Here is a 23,432-nt window from a genome sequence, read left to right as displayed (position 1 = left end):
TTCCTTTCTGTGGGACACTAGCATCACCTTTATATCCCTTCGCAGCAACAACATAATGAGTAACACAAACACTAGGTCAGTAGAAAAAATACTTTTGTTTTTAAAAGGGAGATTTGGTAGCCAAGGTAAAGAGGTACACTGTCAACTATGGTGTGTGATCACCATACTGTGTAACAGCAACTACCTATAACTTGTATTTTACACTCTGCATACTGCAAGGACAGCAGTAGTATTTTAAGTATTTCCCTGTATTAAGTGTATCTGTGGTTTAAGAATCCAAATCAATAACACAAATGGAAACTTTGATGCAGTCCAGAAGAAAGTATCTATGATGGATTGATTAAAGCATTTCAGAGCTCAGCAGTCAAAATGCTGGTTCAGGTATTGTGTTTGATGGGAAACTAACACTTTGACAGCTACTTGCTGTATCTGATGACTTAATGCTGAAGATTGGTACTTCCCAGCTACCTTATCAGAAAACACTTTCAGTTTATAAAGCTCCTCTCTCTGATACAACCCGCAGGCTCTAAAACTCTATTGCCCAGTTGCCGTCGGTCCTCACAGAGAAACTGGGTCACATTTTGTCCTTCTAGCTGCGAGATGTGATCGAAAAGCAGAGTCGGAGTTACAGAACGCCGTGCCGAGGCTGTGCCGCGCCGAGGGCAGCGCGCACCTCCCGCTCGACACGGGCACGCCTGGCAACTGCTGCCCGCCGCGGAGCGCCTCCCGGGGCCCTTCCTCCCTGGGGCGTCCCCTTCTCCCTCGGGGGTCCCCTCCAGAACGCCGTCCCCCCCTTCCCCCACCCCTCCCGAGGGACCCTTTCCGCCGGGCCCCGGTGCCCGCAGCCGGGTCTGAGCCGGTGCCCCCCGTAGTGGGGACTGACCTGCCCGAAAGCGCCGGGGGTGGTGCGGGGGCGAACCGGGGCGAGGAGGAGAGGGGCGCGCCGAGACCTCTCCGAGCCCCTGCGGCCGAATCCTACCTTCCCAGAGGCGGAGACCGCGGCAGCCGGGGCCGCGCACCGGGTTCCCGGGCAGGGAGACTCCCCTCGCCCCTAAACATGATGAGCGGCTTTCCCCTCCCCTCCCGTGCCGGCTCGCCTTCGCCCTCCCCCGCGCCCCGCTGCCCCGCGCCGCCCGCCCGCCGCGGAGAGAGGGAGGGAGGAGGGAAGGGAGCCCCCGGCGCGGGCGCGCTCCGCCTCTGCCCCGCTTTCCGGGAGCGGCTGGCGGAGCGGTGCCGGCTCCGGGAGCAGGGCCGGGCGGCGCAGGCGGGCCTGGCCGCGCCGCCGCCATGGAGCCCAACCAGCTGCGCCTCTCCGCGGCCGTGAGTGGGGCAGGAGGGAGGGGGAGGAACGGAGGGGGCCCGGCAGGGACAGGCCCGGCGGAGGCCGCGGCCTCCATGGCGGCGGGGCCGGGGCGGGCGGGGAAGGGCCGCGCCGCCCTCCCCGGACGGGCTGCTCGGGGTTCGCGGCCGTGCCCCGTTCCGGCGGTGGGAGACGGGTCAGGCGGGCCGGGAGAGGACTGGGCGGCTTCCAGGACATGGGAACGGCTTCAAAGTCGCGTCGGACCCACACGGGCCGGCGTTCGATGTGACTTTTCTCCGTGGAGCTCCACGAAATTCTAATCCTCGCTGTCGTGGTCTTCTGATGCCTACCTTTTACTCCTGCTTCTTCTTTCGTAGTTTTAATAAAGGGGCAGTATCTTGTGGGTGCTTTTCTCTTTGTCAGGGCCGTTCACTGTACAGTATATGCAAGCACTCCTTGTAGTTGATTCTACAAGGAAGAGTAAATTTGAAGCTAATTGAATTTACTCTCAGGTTTTTTTCCCCCAAGTTGCGGCTACAAAGCCTCATAGACATCAGGGTGGGAAGAGTGTGTTACGGTGAAGCATTCTGACTTTACACATGGCACTCTTTATCCAGACAGGATGGCTCGTCGAGCCCCCCTAGAGATCCCACTCTCCCTTCAGTCCTTCTCAGAGTAGTTTGTATCAAAACGAGCACTCGGGCCTGTTCCGGGCCACATCTGGGCTGTGAGCAGACTTGAGCACAGACCTGTGTGCTGGGCAGATAAAGGGAAGGATGAGAGTGACGCTTATGACGGAGTAGCAAGATTAGGGCTGAGGTCAGGAACCACGAGTTGGGAATTTTTGTCTAGGATTGTTTTGACTTTTTTTCTTTTTTAACTGCTTTTTTGTGTTCAGCTGTATGTTGTGGTCAGGAACCAACATGAACTGTGATGTGTCCATTTCACTAGTGTGCATTTACCTCATTAGAGAGACGCCTTCTCTGGATGCAAATACCTGCTGTAAATGCAGTGCTGGGGAAACTGTAGTGTCCTATATTGAGATCAAGAGTTGGTATCTATGTCTACCGTCAGCTGTGGACAGCATTCATTTATTTACTGTGTTTAAATTAATGGGGTTTAGGACTCCTAAGTTAAGTGGACTCTGTTCTGTCTCCGATTGTTTCATTATTAGTTAATCCAAGATGTTGGGATTACTTAAATGTGAGCTAAATGTACTCCAGAACATATTGGGATTTGTTTTAATTTTGTGGTTTCAGTTTGTTTTGTTGTTTGGGAATAAAAAGTTCAGAGTTGATGCAACAGACAAAATACACGGTACCATTTAAGTTACATACCTTTTCAGGTTTGCATTTTGGTAAAACACTTGGTATTTACATTAATAATTTACCAGAAGCATTCTGAGTCTCTGACAAATTCCATCAAAGCAAAGTTTATATTAAAGGGCTTATTAAATAGTGAAAATAGTTATCTTAAATATTGTTGACAATTTTGCATGCCCATGTCTACATCTGCTAGCTTGGGCACAAAGCTTTGGTATCTGCCCCTCTTTTACTACAGTTAAATACATTTTCTTTGTCTGGGATTGTTCTCTGGGTTTTTTTTTCTTGTGGGGAAGGGAAGAAATCTGTCATGAAATTTTACAGTATGAAGCAGGTGTGTGTTTTCATTGTCCTTCCAAAATGGAAAGATTCATTTATGGATGAGATTCTTTGATGGAGTTAATGAAATGTTTTACCTAAAAGTCAGGTCATCTTGATATCATCCTAAGGCATCAGGTCAGTAATTGTTCAGTCCCAGTCTCCACGAGTGCCATCCGGCACTGCTGGAGCTGCTGATGCCAAACTCAGCTTCAGTGCAGTACCTGCCCATCTGCTGTTGCCTTCGAAGGAGGAGTGACCTAGAAGTGTCAGGACGTCAGTCATGGGTTGTATTCTTTTTCACTCTGAATTTATCTGTGAGCTATTGTAGTGATTCAGAGGAATGTCTGAAGCTGTGGAGTTTTCCTGTCAGAAGAGCAGCCTATGCCTGCCTTAGCCATACTTGCCCCTATATTCACAGTTAACTTTTCAAAAGGCAGTCATCAACTTCTTAGAGCCCTACAGTATGATTCTGTTGGACCAGCTTTTCTTGCGTCTTTTTTTCTTTTTGTTTTAATCATTCCTGGAATCAGGTGAGAGCTGATTACTGAGGATGTCTACTTCTTTCCTGGGCCCCATCATCCAAGGTCAACTACTTAGTGAAAATCTCCTTTCATTTGGTCTTTCCTCTTTCAGCCTTTTTCTGTACTACTTCTGTCTCATGTTGACTTTCATGCTCATTGTGTTGGCTGGGACCTTCTCCCCTTTTGAGTGTGAAGGAAGCTCCGTGTTCATCTGGGAAGCATTACTTTTGCTATTTAAAACATTCCCGGATTACCGTCATATTTTTTTAATTTAGAGGCCAAATATAAATATATTTTCTGCACACTCTTAGAGTATTCAGCCTTTTCTAAAGACCACATAAGCTTCGTTAATAAAAGTAGTGGTAGGCTGGCTATTAGAACCACCTCAGCTATGGAACTTAGTACCATTGCTGCTCTTTTGCCAGTGCATGACAACCACTGACATCTGCTGCACTTTTGTTTGTTTGTGTGTCTGGTAACTGATAATTTTTCTGTTTCTTGGGAAATAGAAAGCATAAAGGTAAATCAGAAAGTTCTGGTTTGCTTTTGTTCAAATATATATGTATATGCAAGCTATGTATTCTTCAGAAGAGTTCAAGAGTGGAAGGAACATTACGGTATTAGTTTATTATTAGCAATAATAAAAAAAAAATTAAAAAAATCTTAAAACCAATCCTTCACTGTCAGTTTGATAAGATAGTGTTTTACATACTCTGCATGATACAAATCGATTGTTGGGGTCAGTAGAGAAGGCACCTCATCAAAATTATCCTGAGGAGATGTGTCTTTTTTGCAGAGTTTGTGTTTCTCAGCTTTTTGTCTGAGGAGGGCTATGATTGTACGTAATGTAAGAATCAGCTGAATCAAATATGTTTCTTTTCTCATTCACAGTCTGAATTACCAAGATACTTAGGTAGTGTGTGTTTGAGCCTTTCCACCTGCAGATATGTAATAACCTTCCCTCTTGTTTTTACCTCAGTCGTGTAAAAGTGTTTTTTGGTGTCTGTGCTGGTTTCTGCAGTTCCCAGCTCTGGCTACACTCTCCCTGTGCTACCCCTTCAGCTGGCTGGTGTAACTGGTTGCAGGGGCTCTGGATGAACTGTCAGGGAACTGACCTGAGTTAAAATACTCCTTTTGGATAGGTTCCTTTGTAACTTGGGTGAGTTGTTTTGTCTGGTTCATGTGTAGTTTCACAACTGTAACTGGGCGACTGGAAGGAAGGTACCAGAGTAAGAGTGAGGGAGAGGAGATAGGATCTACTTAAACCATTGCTTCTGCCGAAGTATTGTCCCTTGAAAAATGAAGGTGATGTATCTGGGCATCAGTCAGTGCTTGGTTGCTGAAGACATTAATTTGACATTGTAGTCCCAAAGTTTATGGAAAAGACTTCGTTTTCTGGTGGGAATGTTGTGCTGATTAGGTGGTATGTTTTTGCAGGCATGTTGTTGGTTTGTATTTTAGTTACAGTTTCGATCAGATTTCCAGTTACCAGTATAAGATCTAATGTTCTAAAACGCTGTACCACAGCCCAAGAAACTTTTGTTCCCATCTTTCTTTGTTTATAATGTGGGCATATTGGTTGCTGTCCTCCAGCCCCCTGGAAGACTTGCTTCTGGGGAGAATACTCGCCTTTTTCTTATATAAGGAACATTGAAATTAAAATCCAAAGGTATTTATCATACTTTTGGTTTTCTGCATCTATGCGAAGATTAAATATGGGGACATCTGCATATAAATTATTTATAGAGGGATCTTTAGACAGATTGACAGTGTCTTTCTTTACCCTGTGTTATTTGGAATATGCTCTGCATTGTCTGTTGAATTTGGCTTCATTTAGACGTATGTGAGAATTTGCACTTTTTTGCTTCCTCTCTGTCTTTCTCTTTTATTTATACATGATAGACAGTACTAATTTGTAATTATGCCATATCCATGTTACATTAGCAGATATATTGACTGGTCTATTATTTTCAGGCACATGGCCATGGAGGCTATGATTCTGATTTCAGTGATGAGGAGAGTGGAGAGAAGTCTCTGCAAAAAACTAAAAGGTAATGTAGTATAGACTTAACACTTTGCATTACACATTTTGTGCAAATGGCCTCTTAGTGTGCATAGAAGATGATGCTGTTGTATGTAAAGTCTGGTGTTGAAATGGTTTTTGAAAAAATCAATCTCTTTGATTTCTGCATCTCCTCATGTCGAGCTTGCCAAAGCTTGTCATCTCCTAGGGGCAGCTGATTGAGATCTGTTCTGCCATCTCCATCTGTTGTCTATATCCTCCTCACTTCTTGGAGCAGAGTGTTTCGTTTTTCCAAGCATTAGTATCCACTGCTGGGATTTGGCAGCACTGTTCACTTCACTATGAATCCATCAGGACAAATGGAACTGCTAGGAGAGCAAGGCACAAAAGGCCAAGTGGTAGCAGGCTTTGTAGATATAAAACATATAAAGTGAAGAACTAATGCTACTTCTTTATTATTTAATTTGTGAAGAGACCTGGGAATTGGTGAATTGTATTGTATTCAATCCTTGAAGTGTAACTGCAAATAAGATATTTGCTAATTCTTTCAGTAGTTCCCACTATTAGTGACCTGGAAATTTGTAGTCTGATTTCCTTATATTGTAAAGATTTTTATTTATTTATGTATTTATTTTGTTTTGGCAGTATAGTCCTTTGACACTTTCTGCACCATACTGAACATTTGGCCCACATTATGCATGTACTTTTCTTTTTCCTGTCTCTCCCTTGCTTTTTACTGGACTTTATTTAAGAAGACTTTCTGGAAACTTTCCTAGGTCACTTGCATATTTTCCTTTGTAGAAAAATTGAAAGAATGGATTTTGTAGTGTCTGACTGCATTCTGGGAAAAAAATTTCATGTTTTAATCGTTGGAATAAGAGCAGGCATTGTGGTGTTTCATTTATTTTATAAATATAGCTGTTCTCCATTAAAACAGTGACTGGTTTTGTTCAGATTTTGTTTTCTTTAGAAGGCCATTATACATTCTACCCTTCCACTTTTGAGGTGGAATATTAACTAACCATCAGGAGCCTTTCAGAAATACCATCGTTATCCTTGTTCTGGCACACTACTGCTGATTCCCAGTAGGGCTCTTATGTGGGTTCACTCTATGTATATATCTTCTTGCTCTATGATGATATTTATTTTCACTTTAAGGAAAATAGTAGTCTTAAATTTTTTCCAAATTGCTGTTTTATGGAGTCTCCTTATGGGAATTTTGTGCTTACAGATCCTTTTGAGCAAATGATGCCCTTAGTTTCTAGACTTCTATTCCATAGCTTGGAATACAAATTCTCTGGCTTGCTTTCTCAAGTTTCTGACTTCCATTCTTTCTGTCAGCTGATGATTATGGAAAAATCTTTTCTTCACCTCTACTCATGAATGAAACTAAGTAAATATACCTTTTACTAGCTAAAATGCATCTCTTTATATTTAACTTTTCATTACTTTGTTGAATTCTTAAGGTATTTTTAGTTCTATGTTTTAGAACAAGTATGGTTCACAACATGGCAGTTGAGTTTTAAATTTTGATTCATGTGATTGCACTACAAGAGGCAGAGCTGTTTAATGAGGTGATGGGCCATTGGCATGGAAGGGTGGGATAGGGTTATTAGCAGTCACTCTCAATCAGTGAGCACACTGTCCTTTCTGTTCCTACTTTGCTGTGTAGCTGAGATTTGTAGCTGAGATTTGTAGAGGACTTAGAATGTAGAGTGAAACTTCGGAAACTTCGGAGGTTTTTCATTGTGGTTCTATAGTGATAGTATTGATAAAAATAAATATTACAAGTGGCTGTTTTAAGCATTTTCCTTTAAATGCTAACTGTAAGTGATTGCCTTTCTGATTTTGTTCTGCAAATGAGGTAAAGTCCAAGCTGATATTGGTTCTGAAGTTTTGTTTCATTCATGTAGAAACTAGCAATATAACAGTTTTTGTTAATCAAGTTAGTGGAAGGTTTGGCATATGGAAATTCTATTGCTTATGGAAAGTTCTTGACTAACTTTTCTTCTTTTTTCCCACCTACCTTTAGAATAGAGGAAGATGGCCTTCTGGTAAAGCCGTTCCAAAAAGCAAAGCAAGGCAGTGTGGTTCACAGGCAATTCGCAGCCGAAGAATGTGATAGGTATCTTTTATATACTGCTTTTGTGAGATATTTTTTACCTTAAGGGAAAGATAGCTTTCACTGAAGCATGTTTGTTATTAACAGGGAAGAAGCAAGAAAAAGAAGATTTCACTTGATATCGATGAGTGCTGTATCCTTCTCTTTCATTTTCTTCAAGTTTGAAGGTGGGGCACAGGTTATCCATTATGGTAAAATACTGGGATTTCTCAGTTATGACAGTAGTTGACAGTGCAGTACCAGATACTGAGTCATTCTTCAAAAGAACTACTTTTTGTTGTTGAGGTACAAGTTAATTGAAAAAGAAGGCATATATAGTGTTTTTATTTTTGAAGAGGCTTGTTTTCTGAATAAATAATTACAAATTTTGCTCAAATTGTGATACAAAATGTGTTTCAAATTATGTCTCTGAGGCCAATGTATTCTAAAAAGCATTACATAATTTTCCATGATTTTCATCTCCAAACTAAAGCATACAACCTTTAACTCTTGTATGTCGACGGTAAAAATGTAATAAATTGTTCCATTTTAGTAACCAGACTATTTTTATAATGCAGAAATACAAACCTGTTTTAAACCAAAACTGCAATACTGAGAAGCTGTTGTCTAAATTACAGCTGAGAAAATAAACCAAGTTTCTGTGTATATGAGAACAGAGCATGTTTGATAAAGGAAGACAGTTTTATAAAGGTCTGGCAGCTGAATGAGATTTTAAACATGAAATTGCCTTGAATTCCTGTATTTGGAAAGTAGCTTCTATGAGAGGTTATTAAGTAAAAGTTGCTAATTAATTCTGTTCTTTCTGGAAATTACTGAACTGTTTGTGAGGAAAAAAATGTCTTTCTCTTAAGTATACAAAAAGTTTTTTAGTTTTGTTTTTTTTTTTTTTTTAGTTTTAAGCTATGGTAAAACAAAAGAAGATAAATTCTGGAACAATCCTTAATTGCTTTATTCAGTATGAAAGACATAAAAAGTTAGTGCATGACTACATTTTATACTATGGTGGCAAAATAGAGGACTTCCGACGAACTGGGTGAGAACCATTAGCAAACTTTCCCCTCATGACCCTAAAGCTTCCCTGTTATGTCAAGCTGGTAAATGTATATTATAGCTTTAGGGGCAGAAGTGGATGTGGCTGTGTGTGAAATTACTAATTTTTTTGGTCAAAAATGGTAACTACAGTAGTTGTAAATTGTAAATCCAAAAAAACAAAATTGCATTGTTTCATTTTTTAGATAAGACCTTACCATGAGCTGAATTATTCTTGTTTTGTTATGCAAAAAGAAAGATGACAGGTGAGCATTAATTGAAGGTACATTGAGAAATATCTGTCAGTACCTTCAAAATAACAGTCTGAAATACTTTTGAAATGTGCAGAAATGCTATCCATTGTCCAGAATAATGATAACCTTCTTTAGAGATATATATATAACTGCCTTTTAAAATTACTGTCTTCAATAAAGAGTATAAAAAGTGTTTTCAGATAGGATCAAGTCATCCACAATTGCAGTGGCCATTTTCCACCCTGAGTTTTTTTTGGTTTTTAGGGAACAGGTATGCCAGGGAATACATTTTTGGTAGTTTTATTTCATAGCAATGTATTCCTTTTTGCTGTGGGGTGGAGATCATAACTGTGGAATACTGATGGTTACCAAATTATTATTTCATGGACTTTTCACTTTAATATTACATTGTACTAAAAAAAAGTGTGTCCTTTTATAGAGCAAATGACAAGACGGATCTTGATGTTATTAGAGAAAACCACAGATTCCTGTGGAATGAAGAAGACGAAGCAGACATGAATTGGTACTGAAAATATTATAGAACATGTTATTTTTAGATCACTTGTACTAAATTTGTAGTGTCCCCTACTAATAAGAATTACTGTGCATACTTAGTGATCATTCTTTGATCTTTGATGCATTTGAAAATGAAAGACCATTAGGAGGTCTTTCATATTGCGATATTGCTCAAGTGGCAACATGAGTTGATGACAGAAAAACTAATAAATAATTGTGCATTCTCTGAGATTCAAATGACTGTTCTGAAAACTCTGAAGAAATCTGAGTTTGAAAAAAGTTTAGTATGTATTGCAGATTTATTTTATGTATATTTTTCCAATTTTATGGAAATTACTCCTTAGTTTAATAAGTGTCTATCTGTTTCATTTCTCTGCAACTTGTGTTCTTTGCATGAAACAATGTCTTGTTAATGTCATTACAATGTAAAGTGAATTGTGTCATGTTCTGTATTTAATAAAAAAATACCTTTTGTTATAGGGAGAAGAGGCTTGCAAAGAAGTATTATGATAAACTGTTCAAAGAATACTGCATAGCAGATCTCAGCAGATACAAAGAGAATAAGGTATGTTTAATTATTGTAAATCACACTGGTTTTGAAGTATGTCCTTTTTAAAAATTGCCTTATAATTGTGGATACATTGTGAAACTGGAATGTTGTACCCCTTCTCTAGAGAAAGAGTTGTGAGAATTTGTCAAGTTACTTAATAAGCAGCAGCAGTTTGAATCCAAGCATTGTCACTGCCCCAAAAATGTGCTTCTGTGGGAATACGAGAATTTCTGTCAGATGGTGTTTTATGAAGAGGTACATTGTGTGTGAAAAAGGCAGAAAAAGCAAAGGGGTTAAAGGAAGAAGGCTACAGAGGTTGCTTGGAGAGGAGCAACAGATGAAGCCTAGAAAACCCTGGAATGTTACTGTTAAAAAAAAAAAAGTCTAAAAAGAGTTTTGTACTTGAATGCTGGCAGAAACAATTTTGGAAAAGTCTATTCTAAAGTAGCATCTTTTGCTGGTTGTTCTTTTTTTCTGTTTGTGGAAACAGGATCTGTATGTGCCTTGTAAATAAATAGAATTTCTTAAGAGAAACAGCCCAGTTCCAGCACCAGGTTTTCTTCTTAACTGGAACAGCCTTTATTTTCTCCAAGTTTTTGGCTGACTAACTTCTTAGTCAGAGAGCATACAGGAATTTTCTATTGTGGTTTTGCAAAGAGTGTAGCTAACTCAGATGTGTCTTGATGTTAACACACAGTAACCCAGTGCTGTAAACAGTGTCTATATAGTTCTTTTAGACTATTTATAGTATTGAAAACTACATTAACTGGTAAATAGTTGAAAGAACTGGGCTTAACTCTATTAGGCAGAAAAGATGATAGTCATCTAAAGACAATTGGAACAGTAAAATGTGAACATTTAATTAAAATTAACAAAAATTAAAATGCTGAAGATGCCTTCCCTCCTTTTTTTGAGTAAATTTCATTTTACTTTCCTATAGCTGTTTCATATTGCTCAATGTCCTCTCTGTCCCCTAACTGATTTCCCTGGAGCAGACTTACAGATTTTGTTTCTTTCACTGCTGTGCCAAGTTTCCGTGTGTTTGCTATCTTTTGTGGGAAACCCTTCTGCCCTAGATTTTTTGTGTATGTGTGTTGTGTGAAAAGTATTTCCCTGTCAGACTTCAAGTGTGTCTGTCCTAACTTTGAGGTCACTCTTAATTCCCATTTATACACATAAGTCATTACCTATATTTTTGGAATTGCCATGTCAGCATAACTGCTGTGTCATGCAGTTCGTAAAATATTTATGCTTTCTGTTCTCAAATACATTCTGATCATATGAAAGTCCTTTCTTAGAAATTCTGAGAAAAATAGGAAAAACAAGAGATTTTTTTCAATTACTGATTTATCCATGCCTATGTTTGGTAGAGAAGGATTTCAAAGCAGGCTTTTTTCTTGGAAGTCTGAAATGGGCTGCTGATCCCATTCGCACCGATGGAATGCAGTCTGTGCTTTCAGATTTTTCCTGCCTTGATTTTTTTTTTCTGCATTTTTAGAAACTGTTGGATATCTTTAGCCCCTTGTACCTTCTGTTTTGCAGTGCTGGTGCTATGAGAGGTTGCAGGGTGGACAACAAGCTTCTTAGCTGGCCAACTTTTTGTATGATAGTTGTTGATGCTTTATATGATGGTACTTCATATTGATATAAGAAAGTGGAAGCATTGATTTGCTGGAACAACCTCCCCAGTGGCACGTTACAATCCCCACAGCTGGAGGTTTTGCAGGTGCAATTGCACAGGGTGCTGGATAATCTCATCTCTGCCCCCTTTCCCATGAATAGTTGAACAAGGCTGAACAACAATGGTTGTCGAGGTGCCTTCCAGCCTGGGCTGTTCTTTGATTCTGTTGGTTCTATATCCTGCTTAGATGGTGTCAAAGTAAAGTTGGAGGTCAGTTTTCTGTAATGTTTTAAACGTTTATATTGCACAGATTGAGACTTGCTCATACATGCTCATCTGACTTTTCACAGCTGTAATTGTTTTGCTCCAACAAAGTCTTCAAGTCAGATAATTTTTCTAAAGATCTCTGCATAGAGATTGTAGCTCAGATCTCTTTTGGAATTTTTCTTCCAAGAAAAAACTATGTTTTCCGAAACACTGGATAATTATAAGGGCAAGTTTCATGGGAGCGTCTCTCCTGAGGTCTGAAAAATAAGCAGAGCACCTTGTCAAAGGCTGAAGCTCAGAAGAAAACAGTAAGAAGCTCTAAGATATATGAAATGTGCAACCACATTGCAGTTGCTGGTTCAGACTGTTTCACTGACATGCACACATGGCTGTGCACACACACACACACATGCACACACACACACACATGCACACACACACACACATCCGCACAGAGATGGCTGACACTCCCCTAGTCTCGCAGCACACCCCCTGTGCTGTCAGCCCTAGACATACAGAGGTGTTCTCACACCCAGAGCTGACCCGTGCAGACTCACTCACCCTTCGTGCTCCCAGGCCCTTCACCTTGCTGATGGTCTGGCTTGGTCTTCTCTGCTGCTCCCACACTCACTTGCACTCATCTTGGTTGCTGGCACTGCAGTCAAAGAGGACCTTGTGATCCATGATCCCACTTTTCATTTTGTGGTTAGAACATACAATCTTTTCCTTTTAATCAAATGCCAATGTGAACCTCTGGTATGAGGCTACTTAGAGACAGTGTGTTCTGACAGCTATTGCTTTTGATGGGTCTGTTACTCCTTACATTTTCCCTAGATAAGAAATTTTTAGGTCAAGGTTGTCTTTGAACCATCAGTGCATCTTGTCTGCAAGCTTTCAGGCTGATAAATGACCGTCTGTATTGTCAGATAGTTTAATTCTATTGTCAGTTTTGTGATGCAGCAAGGGAACTGCATTAGCTCTACTCTGCATCTAAGCTTTACTTTGATATGCATTGGACTTGAAATGTTTTCTTCTTGTTGTTGTCTTATTTTTCTAGAAAAGTTCTTATTTGCTGTCTCTGCTTTGTTTTGCAGCTTAACAGATTGGAAATGTCTCCTATTGCCAAGAAATGAAATCTGTTTGACACCTGGTCATTAAATAGAATACATTTTATTCTTTTGTTTTTATTTCCAGATTTCTAGGCCAACTTGTCTTCCACTTGGAAATGTTAATATTTTTGCTTTTGTAATTGTTTTTCAGTATGGAGACTTTCCTGTGAAAATAAAAATCTGTAAAGTATTTTTATAAATAAAATATCATTCTGGCAAGCAGAGGCAGAGAGATATATTTAATTAAAAGAGAAAGAAATTAAATTTTTCTGACTGAGATTGAATGGATGAACCACATGCAGGAAATCAATCAACTGAAATGATTCTTTCTGATACTGAATACATTGAGTATTTACAACTTAATTTTGGTTCTTAACAGTTTGGATTTAGATGGCGACATGAGAAAGAAGTAATTTCAGGAAAAGGTAATGCTATCTTTCATTTTTTATTACATTTCTTGATGCTTTTTGACATAATTTTGTTAGACGGTATTTGACAATACTGATAAGTTTATCAGATAATAATGGACGATAAATTGACTTAACTTCCAACTTTGCTGTTTTATGCACATAGGTCTAGACTGCACACTGATCTGCATATTTTAACCTTAAAAGAACATTTGGTTTATTCTCAAAAGATCAGATTTGTAGTGAACACCACCATAACGCATTTGATAATGTAGAATACTCTTAATTGAAGTGTCTCAGTACATTTCCTCAGGAAATTATTTATTAATAGTTTCTCCAATGCTGTTCTGCAAAAGGTTAACTTTTTAATCAAAGTTTCTTGTGTGATGTCTGTTTGAGGTTAAATTGGAATTGAAAGCCTCAATGGGAATAGTGGGAATGGTTATCATGTCTCCCAGTCCTGTTTCTGAATCGGCAGCTTAATTCTGTGTGTGAATTCTTACCAGTGTGTTACTGGGACCTTGCACAGCAGTCCCCATTCCATGGCCTAGGTGCTTGGGCATTTTCAAGTTGCTGAACAAGCAAGAAAATGAGATGAATAGATTACTCTTCCTGTGGGTGGATCCTCATACGTGTGTAGTTTTCGGAAGTCATGGATGCAGACACAAGAAAATCGTATGGGGTGATATTGTTGATCAGTGTCTCTCAGCTACAGTTTTGTGGAGAGCTGCATTCTGTAAACAGCTCTATTATAGTATACTACAGAAAGTTAAAAAAGAATTATGTTTTTAAAAATATGTATTTCACATTAGGAAGTGTAAACATTAATGATGGGATTTTTAAGCTATAAAGATTAGAACTTCTAAAGGTGGTTGTAGTAATATGTTGCATTCAGCACTACAGATTGTGTTACCAGATAGTTACATTTGGTGCTTTATTGAATGCTTTAAAAAGATAATTAAAATTAAATGAGAAATAAATTATTTTTATGTCTTCATGGGGGAAAAGAATTTAAAGCTGCATTGTAATTTTAATATCTGGTACTCCATATTTTAAAATGTGGCAAAAGTGCAGAATTACAAGTTTCAAGCTTTTTAATGGAATGCTGATGGAAAGCGTACAATGGAATATAAGAGTTGATAAATCCTCCCTTTCACCACTGGAGGGCGGGAGAACCCAACGCGCTCACGGATGTCGGACTCTCTTCCCGAGTGCGGTTCTAAACTATCCTTTAAAAAAGGCCTGGGTCTTCAATGCTATTTTCAAATATAAATCAGCAATATAAATTGATTTCCTCAAATCTAATAAAACGTTATTACCTGCCTGTCTGATAATTTGCATTGTATGTACTTAATTTAGCTGTGTCAGTAATAGTGGTGATGAGAACCACTGCTGGTGCCTTCAAATGTTCACATTGCAAGTGGTGTTTCATTGCAGAACTGAAGTATCTGAGGACACTGCCAATCCACTAGTTAGCAGCTTAAGCAGAATTTTCTGAGGTTAATCGTTCACCAACAGTCCTGCTTGTGAGCCTATTAATACACATCCTTCACATCCCTTCTACCAGCCCTGTATACAAATCAGGCTTCTGCAAAAGGAATATACGTATCTTTATTTCTCCAATATTAGGAAGTCAGTGCTGTAAACAACATTGGTTAGGTGCAAATTGTATTAAAATCATTGTTGCCTTTCACATAATGAACTGAAGGAAGCTATTAAAGCTGACATATCATTTCTCACAAAATTGGATTTCCTTTTCTTGAAAGAAAGGTGTTTATGAAAGGTCATTAGAATACAAGTTGTATGTCTGGTGTGTCAGGTAAATTAGATAGGCAATAAGAATGTGGGCATCATTTGGTATGTACGTGATACTTTCAATAGTTTGATGTCATTAAAGATGCATGTCTGTATCACACTTCCTAATCCATCACCACTACTAAGTAAGTAATTATTTAGGGTATAGAATGTCTCCTAGTAACATTCATTTTTTCAGAGTTCAGTATTAGGCTTATTATTTCTTAGTTTATCTTCATCCATAGATTTCAAAACACAGTTCCAGTTTTGTTTTTCTTTGCAAATAGGCAGCATTAGGCAAGTTTGATTGATTGACTGATTGATTGCTTTGTTGTTCTCTGTTATTGTTTCCTTACTCTAGATGTTATTTTTAGATTGGCACTCTTTTTTGTTGGAAAGAAATGGAACACAAAAAGCAAAAACTGAGCAAAACTGGAAATAACAAGCCTAAACCTATGCATGTTAATCATTGAACCACACCTTGCTGGTTTTGACCTCTTTACAGGTCAGTTTTCCTGTGGAAATAAGCACTGTGATGAGCAAGAAGGCCTGAAGAGCTGGGAGGTGAATTTTGGTTACGTTGAGCATGGTGAAAAGAGGAATGCACTTGTGAAGCTGCGTAAGTCAGCCCTTCAAGGATATGTACACTTAAAAGAAGAAAAATATCTCGTGCTTTAAAAGCCATCGAACAAGACTCAGTTATATTAGTTCATGCAAAGTGAAAAATGCAGAATAGGATATAATTTTCTTAATCACAGGTGGTAGTATGATGGTCTTGATTTAGAGAGAACAGTTATTATCATTATATATAATGAAGTTGTTACAGGTTGACCACTTCATACTGTATAATGAATGATGTCATAAAATTAGAATAATCGATTATAAGCTGTTCTGTATACAGGCATGTCTAGTTTTAATGGACAATATGACATTGCAGGGAGGGTTTCAGCATTGTCATTGCTCATTCAGTTACAACCCTTAGGAGTCCTTAGGGTTTTGGACCAGACAACTTCTTGCACACCTTCAACTACGGATTTTAATATTTATGTTTTCTTACAAAGTTCTTATCTTTAATCAATTTCTTTTCCATTCTTGCATCTTGACTGGGATTTTCTTTTTCAGTATTGTGTATATTTTGATACATTCATCACATAATTAAACTTACCATAGTTTACACAGTTACTTTGTGTAAAACAAGCTAATGGTGGCTTTTTGTTTTGTGCACAAGACACTCCATGTAGGAGCACTTGGTCTCTTGCAAAGCTCTAAGACGCTTATGGGTCTTCAGTGTTATCATAGAACAATTTGATCTGTCCCCAAAGATCCATAAAATGTGATGTCTGTACATGATAAGCACTGACACTTTTTTAATGAATAGTTGCCAATGCTAAACCTGTGATCTTTCTCCAGGTTTAGTAAAATCCGGGTTTGTACTGAAGAATTTCGTTGTGGTATTTTTCTAAATCCTGGCTGCAATTACATTGTAACTACAGTTTTGAAGGAAAAGCTACTGGAACTGAAAGATCTACTTCTAAATTTTGTTAATTATGCTTATCAGAATGATGGCTGCAATGTTCTTATTTTCTCTTTTTCAGGACTATGTCCAGAATGTTCCTACAAACTAAACTTTCATCACTGGTAATGAAATATTTTAAAATTTGGGGGGTGAATTATTGATAGGTTACAGTTATGATGAACAGCAAATAGGGGAAAGACTTCACCTAGATGATTAGGAACTTCATTTATGCTGAACTAGCATAAACGTTCTGTAGTTCTTATAAAGTCACTGACTTGTCCCTGCTGAGAGTTAGGGACTGCACTAACGAAAGTGCAAAACCCCTCAAACTGGAAGAATCCCATCCCTACCACCACAGAAGTTTCATTTGCTTAATTTCAGCCTAGTGATTATTTTTCTTATCTGAACATTTATGCAAAACACTTTTTAAATTTCCCCTCTTGCTGTGTTTCAGAGCTGAAATGCTTTTCCTTTTACTAGAAATAGTGGCTTTATGTGTGAGTCAAGTGACTGTGCTTGGAAAGTTTGAATTTGAATGTTTGTTCTTCTTAAGAATCTTATTAATTGGAGAGAAAATTAGTGTATTTTGAACCTACAAAATGTGTGCATTAAGATTAGATTTTTTTAAATTTGTTTTTTATATAGTATCTGTAATCTTATTGAATTCCACAGCTATTGACACTCAGGTTTTATGATTTTTTAAATTTTGATGTGGCATTAACTTAGTTGCATGTCTCAGTAATTAACCCATACAATTATCTGCAAAGCATGTGAAAGGCAAACCTCTGAGCCAGGAAACAATGATTTCTTTTCTAAAGTAACACAAATCAAATGTGCATCTAGTAGTCAATCCATTTTGAAAGTTAATTCATACGCCATTTCACTAGAGCACTGTGTAGGCAGATATTAGGAGGGATAGTTCATTAACTGAGATTAGTTTGATCTGTCTTGATTTTTGGAGCTAAAGTCGTAAAACCACTTGAGTTCTGAATAAGCATGGTCACACATTTTGACTGTTCCAGAGTAATACTTACTTTGAAAGAATTTCACTGACCTCTTCTTACAAAGAAGTAGGAAAAAGCCTATGTTCTTACAACAAGCCAGTATAAGTAATGCTGAAAATAAAACACATGGCTTGGTTGTTTGCAGCAGCTTCTTAGGCTTGAGAGTCCTCTACCTCAGGTTTTGTTGCTATCAAATATGAAAATATATTTTAAAATCTGTATTAACTGTATTTTTCTCCCTACATATATACAAAGTTATTTACTAAAAGAAAAAAAATCAAAATAAATAAGAATTCGGCATGTTATAAAATTGTTTTCTGTATTTAATATTTGTTTGCCAATGCACTGTTTTTGTTGTCTGTATCAGTGTCATATTAATGAGTTTAGCATTTCCTGTCCTTTGCCTTCAGCTCTAGAGCTCTTGTGTTTCTATAGCACTTTTCTTTTTAAAACCAAATTAATTTTTTCAGTTTAACTACTGTTAGGTTTCTGAAAAAATGAGAACTGTTTGACTGAATTAAATGCTTCAGATTTCCTGTTGCATAAGAAGTACATATAATAGAGGAGGTGTATATTCATCTTTTTTAAAGGAGGAAAGAAGTCAAAGCACACAAGAAAGGAGGCACAACTGTACAGGACTCTAAAGAGCCAAAAAATAAGAAGACTAAATTTTCTCGTTCAACAAAAAAGAAGTCCAAAAAAAAGACCCATAAAGGTACATTTAAGTTTTAAACCTTCAGTTATTAAAATGTACAAATGTGTTAGTTGAACCTTAGTTTTTCTATAGCTGCATAGATATAGATGCATAATTATGTATAGATAAATACATTTAGTTATACATAGAGATATGTAACTTTCTTGATTCTAACACAGGTAGTCAAAAAGATAAATTTCTGAGGTAAAATTTCCTAGATGCAAAAAAAAAGATAAATTTCTTATATGTAACAGAGGGGGAGAGCCTTTTGAAAAATATGCATTACAAGGAAAATTTATCCAAGAATTGGACATTGCATACCAGAAAGGGTTGTGAAGTATTTCATTTCATGAGGCTTTGGGGTTGAAAGCCTTTTGGAAATGTTAGATAACCTTTTTACACCACAGATCTTGGGATAACATAATTGAACTAAAACTGAGACCTTTGCACTCATGCAAAAAAAATCCTTCTACTTCGGTATTTGCTTGCTTTTTTTGAGTGTGGTGTGTGCATGTTTGTGCACGTTTGTGTGTAATACATTGTGAAACAATGTGTGTGAACAACTGTGTGTAATCCTTGTGAACAATTTAAGATAACAGATAACCAAGGTAAGCTTACTATTTTTTTTTTTATCTTGGTGCTTCTTTACAGATCAGGTTTCTTCAGAAGATTCAGATAGTTCTGATAAAGGTAAAGTATTTTAATATCTCTTATGTTTTTGTAATAAGTTGTATTATTTCATTTGTCATTGATCTTAGTTTTATTAGCTGACTTTTTGATTATTTTATAAGATAAAAATGCTGCGTGCAAACAAACAAATATGAAGGTTCAGATTAATTACTTATATATCCTGGAGAAAAACTGTAGGGAATTTTAAGAAGGAAATTGTTTAAGCAAAGAATGAAAATGTGGGCAGATAACAGAATAGAAATAATCAGAAAAATGAGAAGTCAGACTGTTCCAGAAAAGAGTAGAGGGTGCAAAAATAGGTACATTATTAATTACATGGGTCCAGGTATGCAAATGTATGCTGTGTAATCTGTGCTGTGTAAGGAAAGTACTTTTCTGATATAATAACTAGTACATTTTCCTTCACAGAACTGTATGTACTCTGCTCAAAAAAATTAAGATTTTAAATACATCCTAGGCTTTAATAAAGTCTTTTCCAGCTACCACCAGTAGTACCTCAGAGACCTACTTGTTGCACGAGCACTCAGTCTCAGTAACTCTTTAGGCACTGGTTGTCTCTGTAGCTCAGTAATTCCAGTCTCCAGTTTCTTTTTGATTAAAAAAGCCCCATCTCCTGGTCATGCCAATTCTTGCTGCAGACTGTCTAGAAGGGATTGAGTGTTTCTACTGATTTCTGTGCTCTGCTGTACGTTTTTAAGGATGTCTTGAGGCTCCAGGTTTTCACAGTTAGCTACAGGAAGACCTGAAGCAGTTTTCTTATGACTTGGACCATGCCCAAAGTTTCTGTTTTGCCAGGAAAGCTTTATTGGAAGATCAGTTTTTTCTAGGTCAGTGCATGTTTCTGATACGAGTTTTCACTCCTATATACCTACACAAAACAGTTAGGCAGTAATCCGTGTTTTCTGACAATTTCACTGGTAAGTCACGATATAAATAGTCATTTAAGTAGAAATAAGGTAATTGATCCATTTGATGTCATTAATTGAAATTCTATTGTAATTCTGGGTTTGCGATTGTTTGATTTTAGGAACAAAGTGCTGTGCTGCTGTTGTGTTGAGAGCAGTGTTTTCACACAATTGTTGTTATGTTTGGCCAAAATGTTAGTTCATGGTATCCAAGACTCTTTTTGATGCTACATTGATTAAAGTTGCAAAACATTTTCATTTTCATTTTATGCAAGGTAAAGTGCTAATTCTCATGATTGTAGTTAAACATTGCTCCTAGTAATATACCATCTAAGTAAAAAAAAAAGATTAATTATTTTACAACTTATTTAATAAACACTTTAAATTTTTTAACAGATTCTAATAACAGCGATGCAGAAGATGGTCCTTCAGATGCTGACTTTTGGAAAGGTCCCCTACAAGATGCAGATGAAAAATCACGGTTAGTTTGATCGTGTGAACTTGTAGCTGGTAAAATGTACAGTGTCCATTCAGAACTGAAAAGGCAGAGATTTTTCCTGAGTGTTTCAATGAATAATCTGACATTTAAAGTTATGTCAGATCTTTTTTCATGCTAACCTAAGAATGTGTTTTTAAAGAGGAGTCATACACAACTCTGGATGAAAACCTTTCTCAAACCACTGATACCACTGCTGTCTTACCTTCTACTATGCTGTTAATTATTTTAGAAGTAAATCCTAACAGCTCACTACTGTTCCTCAGTCAAGAAATTGTGAAGGATATTGGAATAATTCAAAATTATCTATACGTTCTACGACTCTAAGAAGAAGTTTACTAAATATTTTTCATACAAAGATTATCTCCTAGGTAAAAATCCAAAGCAGAACTGTCTTTGACATTTTTGTTGTTGTTGTTCTTACAGGGAGGAGGAGTTTGATGAGTATTTTCAAGACTTGTTTCTCTAAACCTTGACATTGATATAGGCTGACTTTCTTCATGAATTGTCAAGATGGAAGTCTGGAAATCCAATCATAATTTACCCGAGACCTCTTTCTTCCAGCATACTTTTTCTACAGTCACTCATATGAACCATTTGGGTAGATTATCTTTGTAGAAGGCTTCAAATCTAAAAACTTTGTCTCTTATGATAGTTTGCATACTCATGAAACAAGAGAAATAACTCTTTCAGTGCAAGAGATATATGGCACCCAGACTTAAACAAACAAGAATATGGTTTATTAACATTACATCAGAAGTTCACTGCTTTTTATTTTATCCCAAACTTCAGGTATTGTCAGATTTTTATGAAGGAGCATTTGTAAGTTTCTGTGAGTAGTTTAAAGCCATACACTTTAATATATTTGTATTTTTAATTTATTTAACAAGAGGTAATAGCCGTAAATTTATTGGCCATGTAGACTTTAATATTCAGGTTTTAGTCTCCGTAAGTATTTTCAAGTGCTATTGCAGAAGTTCAAGTTTTATCAAATATGTACTCTGCTTGAATTAAGTAAATTGTGAAATGTCTCCCATAATCCTTTAAAAAGTTCAGTTTATTCTGACTTTGTTTTAAATTTTAGCTAAAATGCGATGTGTCTTATAATTCCATTTATAAAAATTTGGTTGGTATTTTTGATGTAAAACATACGTATGTGGCTTTCTACCGGAGATGTACATGTGACTTTTATGTTATCTGTGGCTTCTGATCTCCTTTCCATTAATTGAATGTTAATCCTTCTTTAAAGTGTAATCCTAAATATACAAGTAAAGCATGTATATTGCTGGAGAAACTTACTGGATTTGTATTCCTCTTCAAGGTGCAACATATCTTTAAACATTCATTCAGTTATGTTTCACAAGAAACAGTCTGCACATGAACAAGTACAGTGGGTATTTTTTTCTGTCAGGTGCAAATTACTTTGGATACGAAGAACAAACTTTTTTAAATTAAATTTTCATGTTATTCTGAGGAAGTTACTATTGTATAAAATATATCTTTTGATAAGTACTTTTCACTGTAGATATATGTATAGAAAGTATTTATAGTATTTGATGTGGAAAAAGGAACAGCAGAGATGGTTGCAGTGTATTTATGAACATTTTACTCATGTGAATAAGTTGAGAACTCTATTTACAAGTATTACTTAACAAAATTACATTTTGAACAGTTTGTACTTACATAATAGATGACAGTACAAGGACATGTTTAGGGTGTCCTTGAGTAAGAAATAAATGTAACCTTGCATGAAGGCTTCTTTAGGTAAGAAGGTGGATTTAAAGGTTAATTCTCTGTCATCTTGCAAGCTTGGTTGAGGGTCAAATCCAATCTGCAGCAATCTGCTTACACGTGTGCAACTTGCCCAAAGGGGTTTTTGTCGAATGTGTTACTATATTTGTTGCTTCAAGTATTGTATATTAAGTATGTGTTCTGGATAACTAACTCCTCTTTGGGTCTTTAAAATACAGTTATAAAAATTTACAGTATACATAGTAAATACATAATTTAATACAGTTTGAATAAAATTACATTATCAAACAACCTTGAAATAGTTTTCTTTAGTAGCTGCATTTAATACAGAAAATAACACATGATATACCCAGTTTTATGTCATAACTGTTTGCATAAAATATTTGGCTCATTTATAAGTCAGGATGTTTTAAGTGTTTGGGGTTTTTTTGTGGATTCCTTTAATTTTGAGTGATAATTGTACACAGTATCTCTGTTCTTAGAAAGGTGTATATAGAGCAATTCACTCATTCTCCCTTCTCTGTGAATACTGAGGGCCCTTCAGAGGGGAAAAAAAGTGTGGGTCTTCTTTGTTTAAAGGGGGAGGAAAAGTGGCAGGATTGAGTCTGCATGTTGAATTTGCTTATTGCAGGAATTGCGTTTGACATCCATCTCCTTGGATTTGGAACTGGTTCCAGTGAATACTCAGATCTGTGCATAATATACCAACCATTTCCCCTCCTCCATCTGCAGGAGGAGCTGGCTTTGCAAGACCTGAGTAGAATGAATGGAGTGGACTGTCATTGTTCAAGAACAGGTTTTGGTAGCTCTTCATTGTTTATGAGGAGCTAATTTGTGTGCAGTCTGTCTCTGGTATTAGAGAGAGGTAATGTGAATTCTAATGTGCTCTACCTCTGTTTTCCTTTCCCTTCTCATTATTAAATTGTTGCCAACTAATTGGTTTTCAAATACTTTAATTTATTGCATTTTCAAAAGGGTACATTGGGAGTATGTGAGCCTTTTAAAATGCTTTTGAATGTAGATCCTACTGTGGATATGCTGGTATCTTAGCAAACTCTCTTGGCAATTTTGAAAAAACACAGTGTACCATGGGCTTGCTTTTTATAAACAGAGCCAGGGAATTGTGTTGAGCATTCCTAAAGTGAAGGAGATGTTTACTCTAGAACTTTATATAGTGTTGAGAATGAAGGGAATGGATGGAATTCCAGATTAAGGAAAG

At 37.3% G+C, this 23,432-nt stretch overlaps 2 protein-coding genes across 5 annotated transcripts in view; one reads left to right on the top strand and one right to left on the bottom strand.

Annotated features, from left to right (window-relative positions):
- The window catches only part of LGI1 (leucine rich glioma inactivated 1), a 32,067-nt gene extending 30,834 nt beyond the window's left edge, over positions 1-1,233 (bottom strand). Inside the window, exon 1 of one of the 3 annotated variants that reach the window (XM_051800581.1) lies at positions 980-1,233. In XM_051800581.1, coding sequence (XP_051656541.1) covers positions 980-1,059 — 80 coding nt within the window. In that variant the 5' untranslated portion in view covers positions 1,060-1,233. Of the gene's footprint in view, positions 1-883 lie in introns of all 3 variants that reach the window. The other 2 variants (XM_051800575.1, XM_051800579.1) reach the window with 2 other exon arrangements.
- On the top strand, positions 1,157-23,304 carry LOC127476977 (protein FRA10AC1). 2 transcript variants are annotated; one of them, XM_051800594.1, is made up of 14 exons: positions 1,157-1,320; positions 5,439-5,515; positions 7,520-7,612; positions 7,697-7,742; positions 8,566-8,642; positions 9,332-9,415; positions 9,889-9,973; positions 13,335-13,380; positions 15,662-15,775; positions 16,752-16,794; positions 18,267-18,391; positions 19,022-19,060; positions 20,362-20,446; positions 20,888-23,304. In XM_051800594.1, the coding sequence occupies exons 1-14, from the start codon at positions 1,288-1,290 to the stop codon at positions 20,928-20,930; spliced, it is 990 nt and encodes a 329-aa protein (XP_051656554.1). In that variant the 5' UTR covers positions 1,157-1,287; the 3' UTR covers positions 20,931-23,304. The 2 variants fall into 2 exon arrangements, with proteins under 2 accessions (XP_051656554.1, XP_051656553.1); XM_051800593.1 differs by lacking the exons at positions 1,157-1,320; positions 5,439-5,515; positions 7,520-7,612 and having other exon boundaries at positions 7,698-7,776; positions 8,503-8,642.
- Positions 23,305-23,432: the final 128 nt, after the last annotated feature.

The sequence above is a fragment of the Manacus candei genome, unplaced genomic scaffold (genome assembly GCF_025592945.1).
Source record: "Manacus candei isolate 608988 ecotype Guabito, Panama unplaced genomic scaffold, ASM2559294v1 h1tg000050l, whole genome shotgun sequence".
Lineage (NCBI taxonomy): Eukaryota > Metazoa > Chordata > Aves > Passeriformes > Pipridae > Manacus > Manacus candei.
The sequence above is the reverse complement of the archived record's forward strand: the minus strand, read 5'-3'. Positions and strand labels throughout refer to the sequence as shown.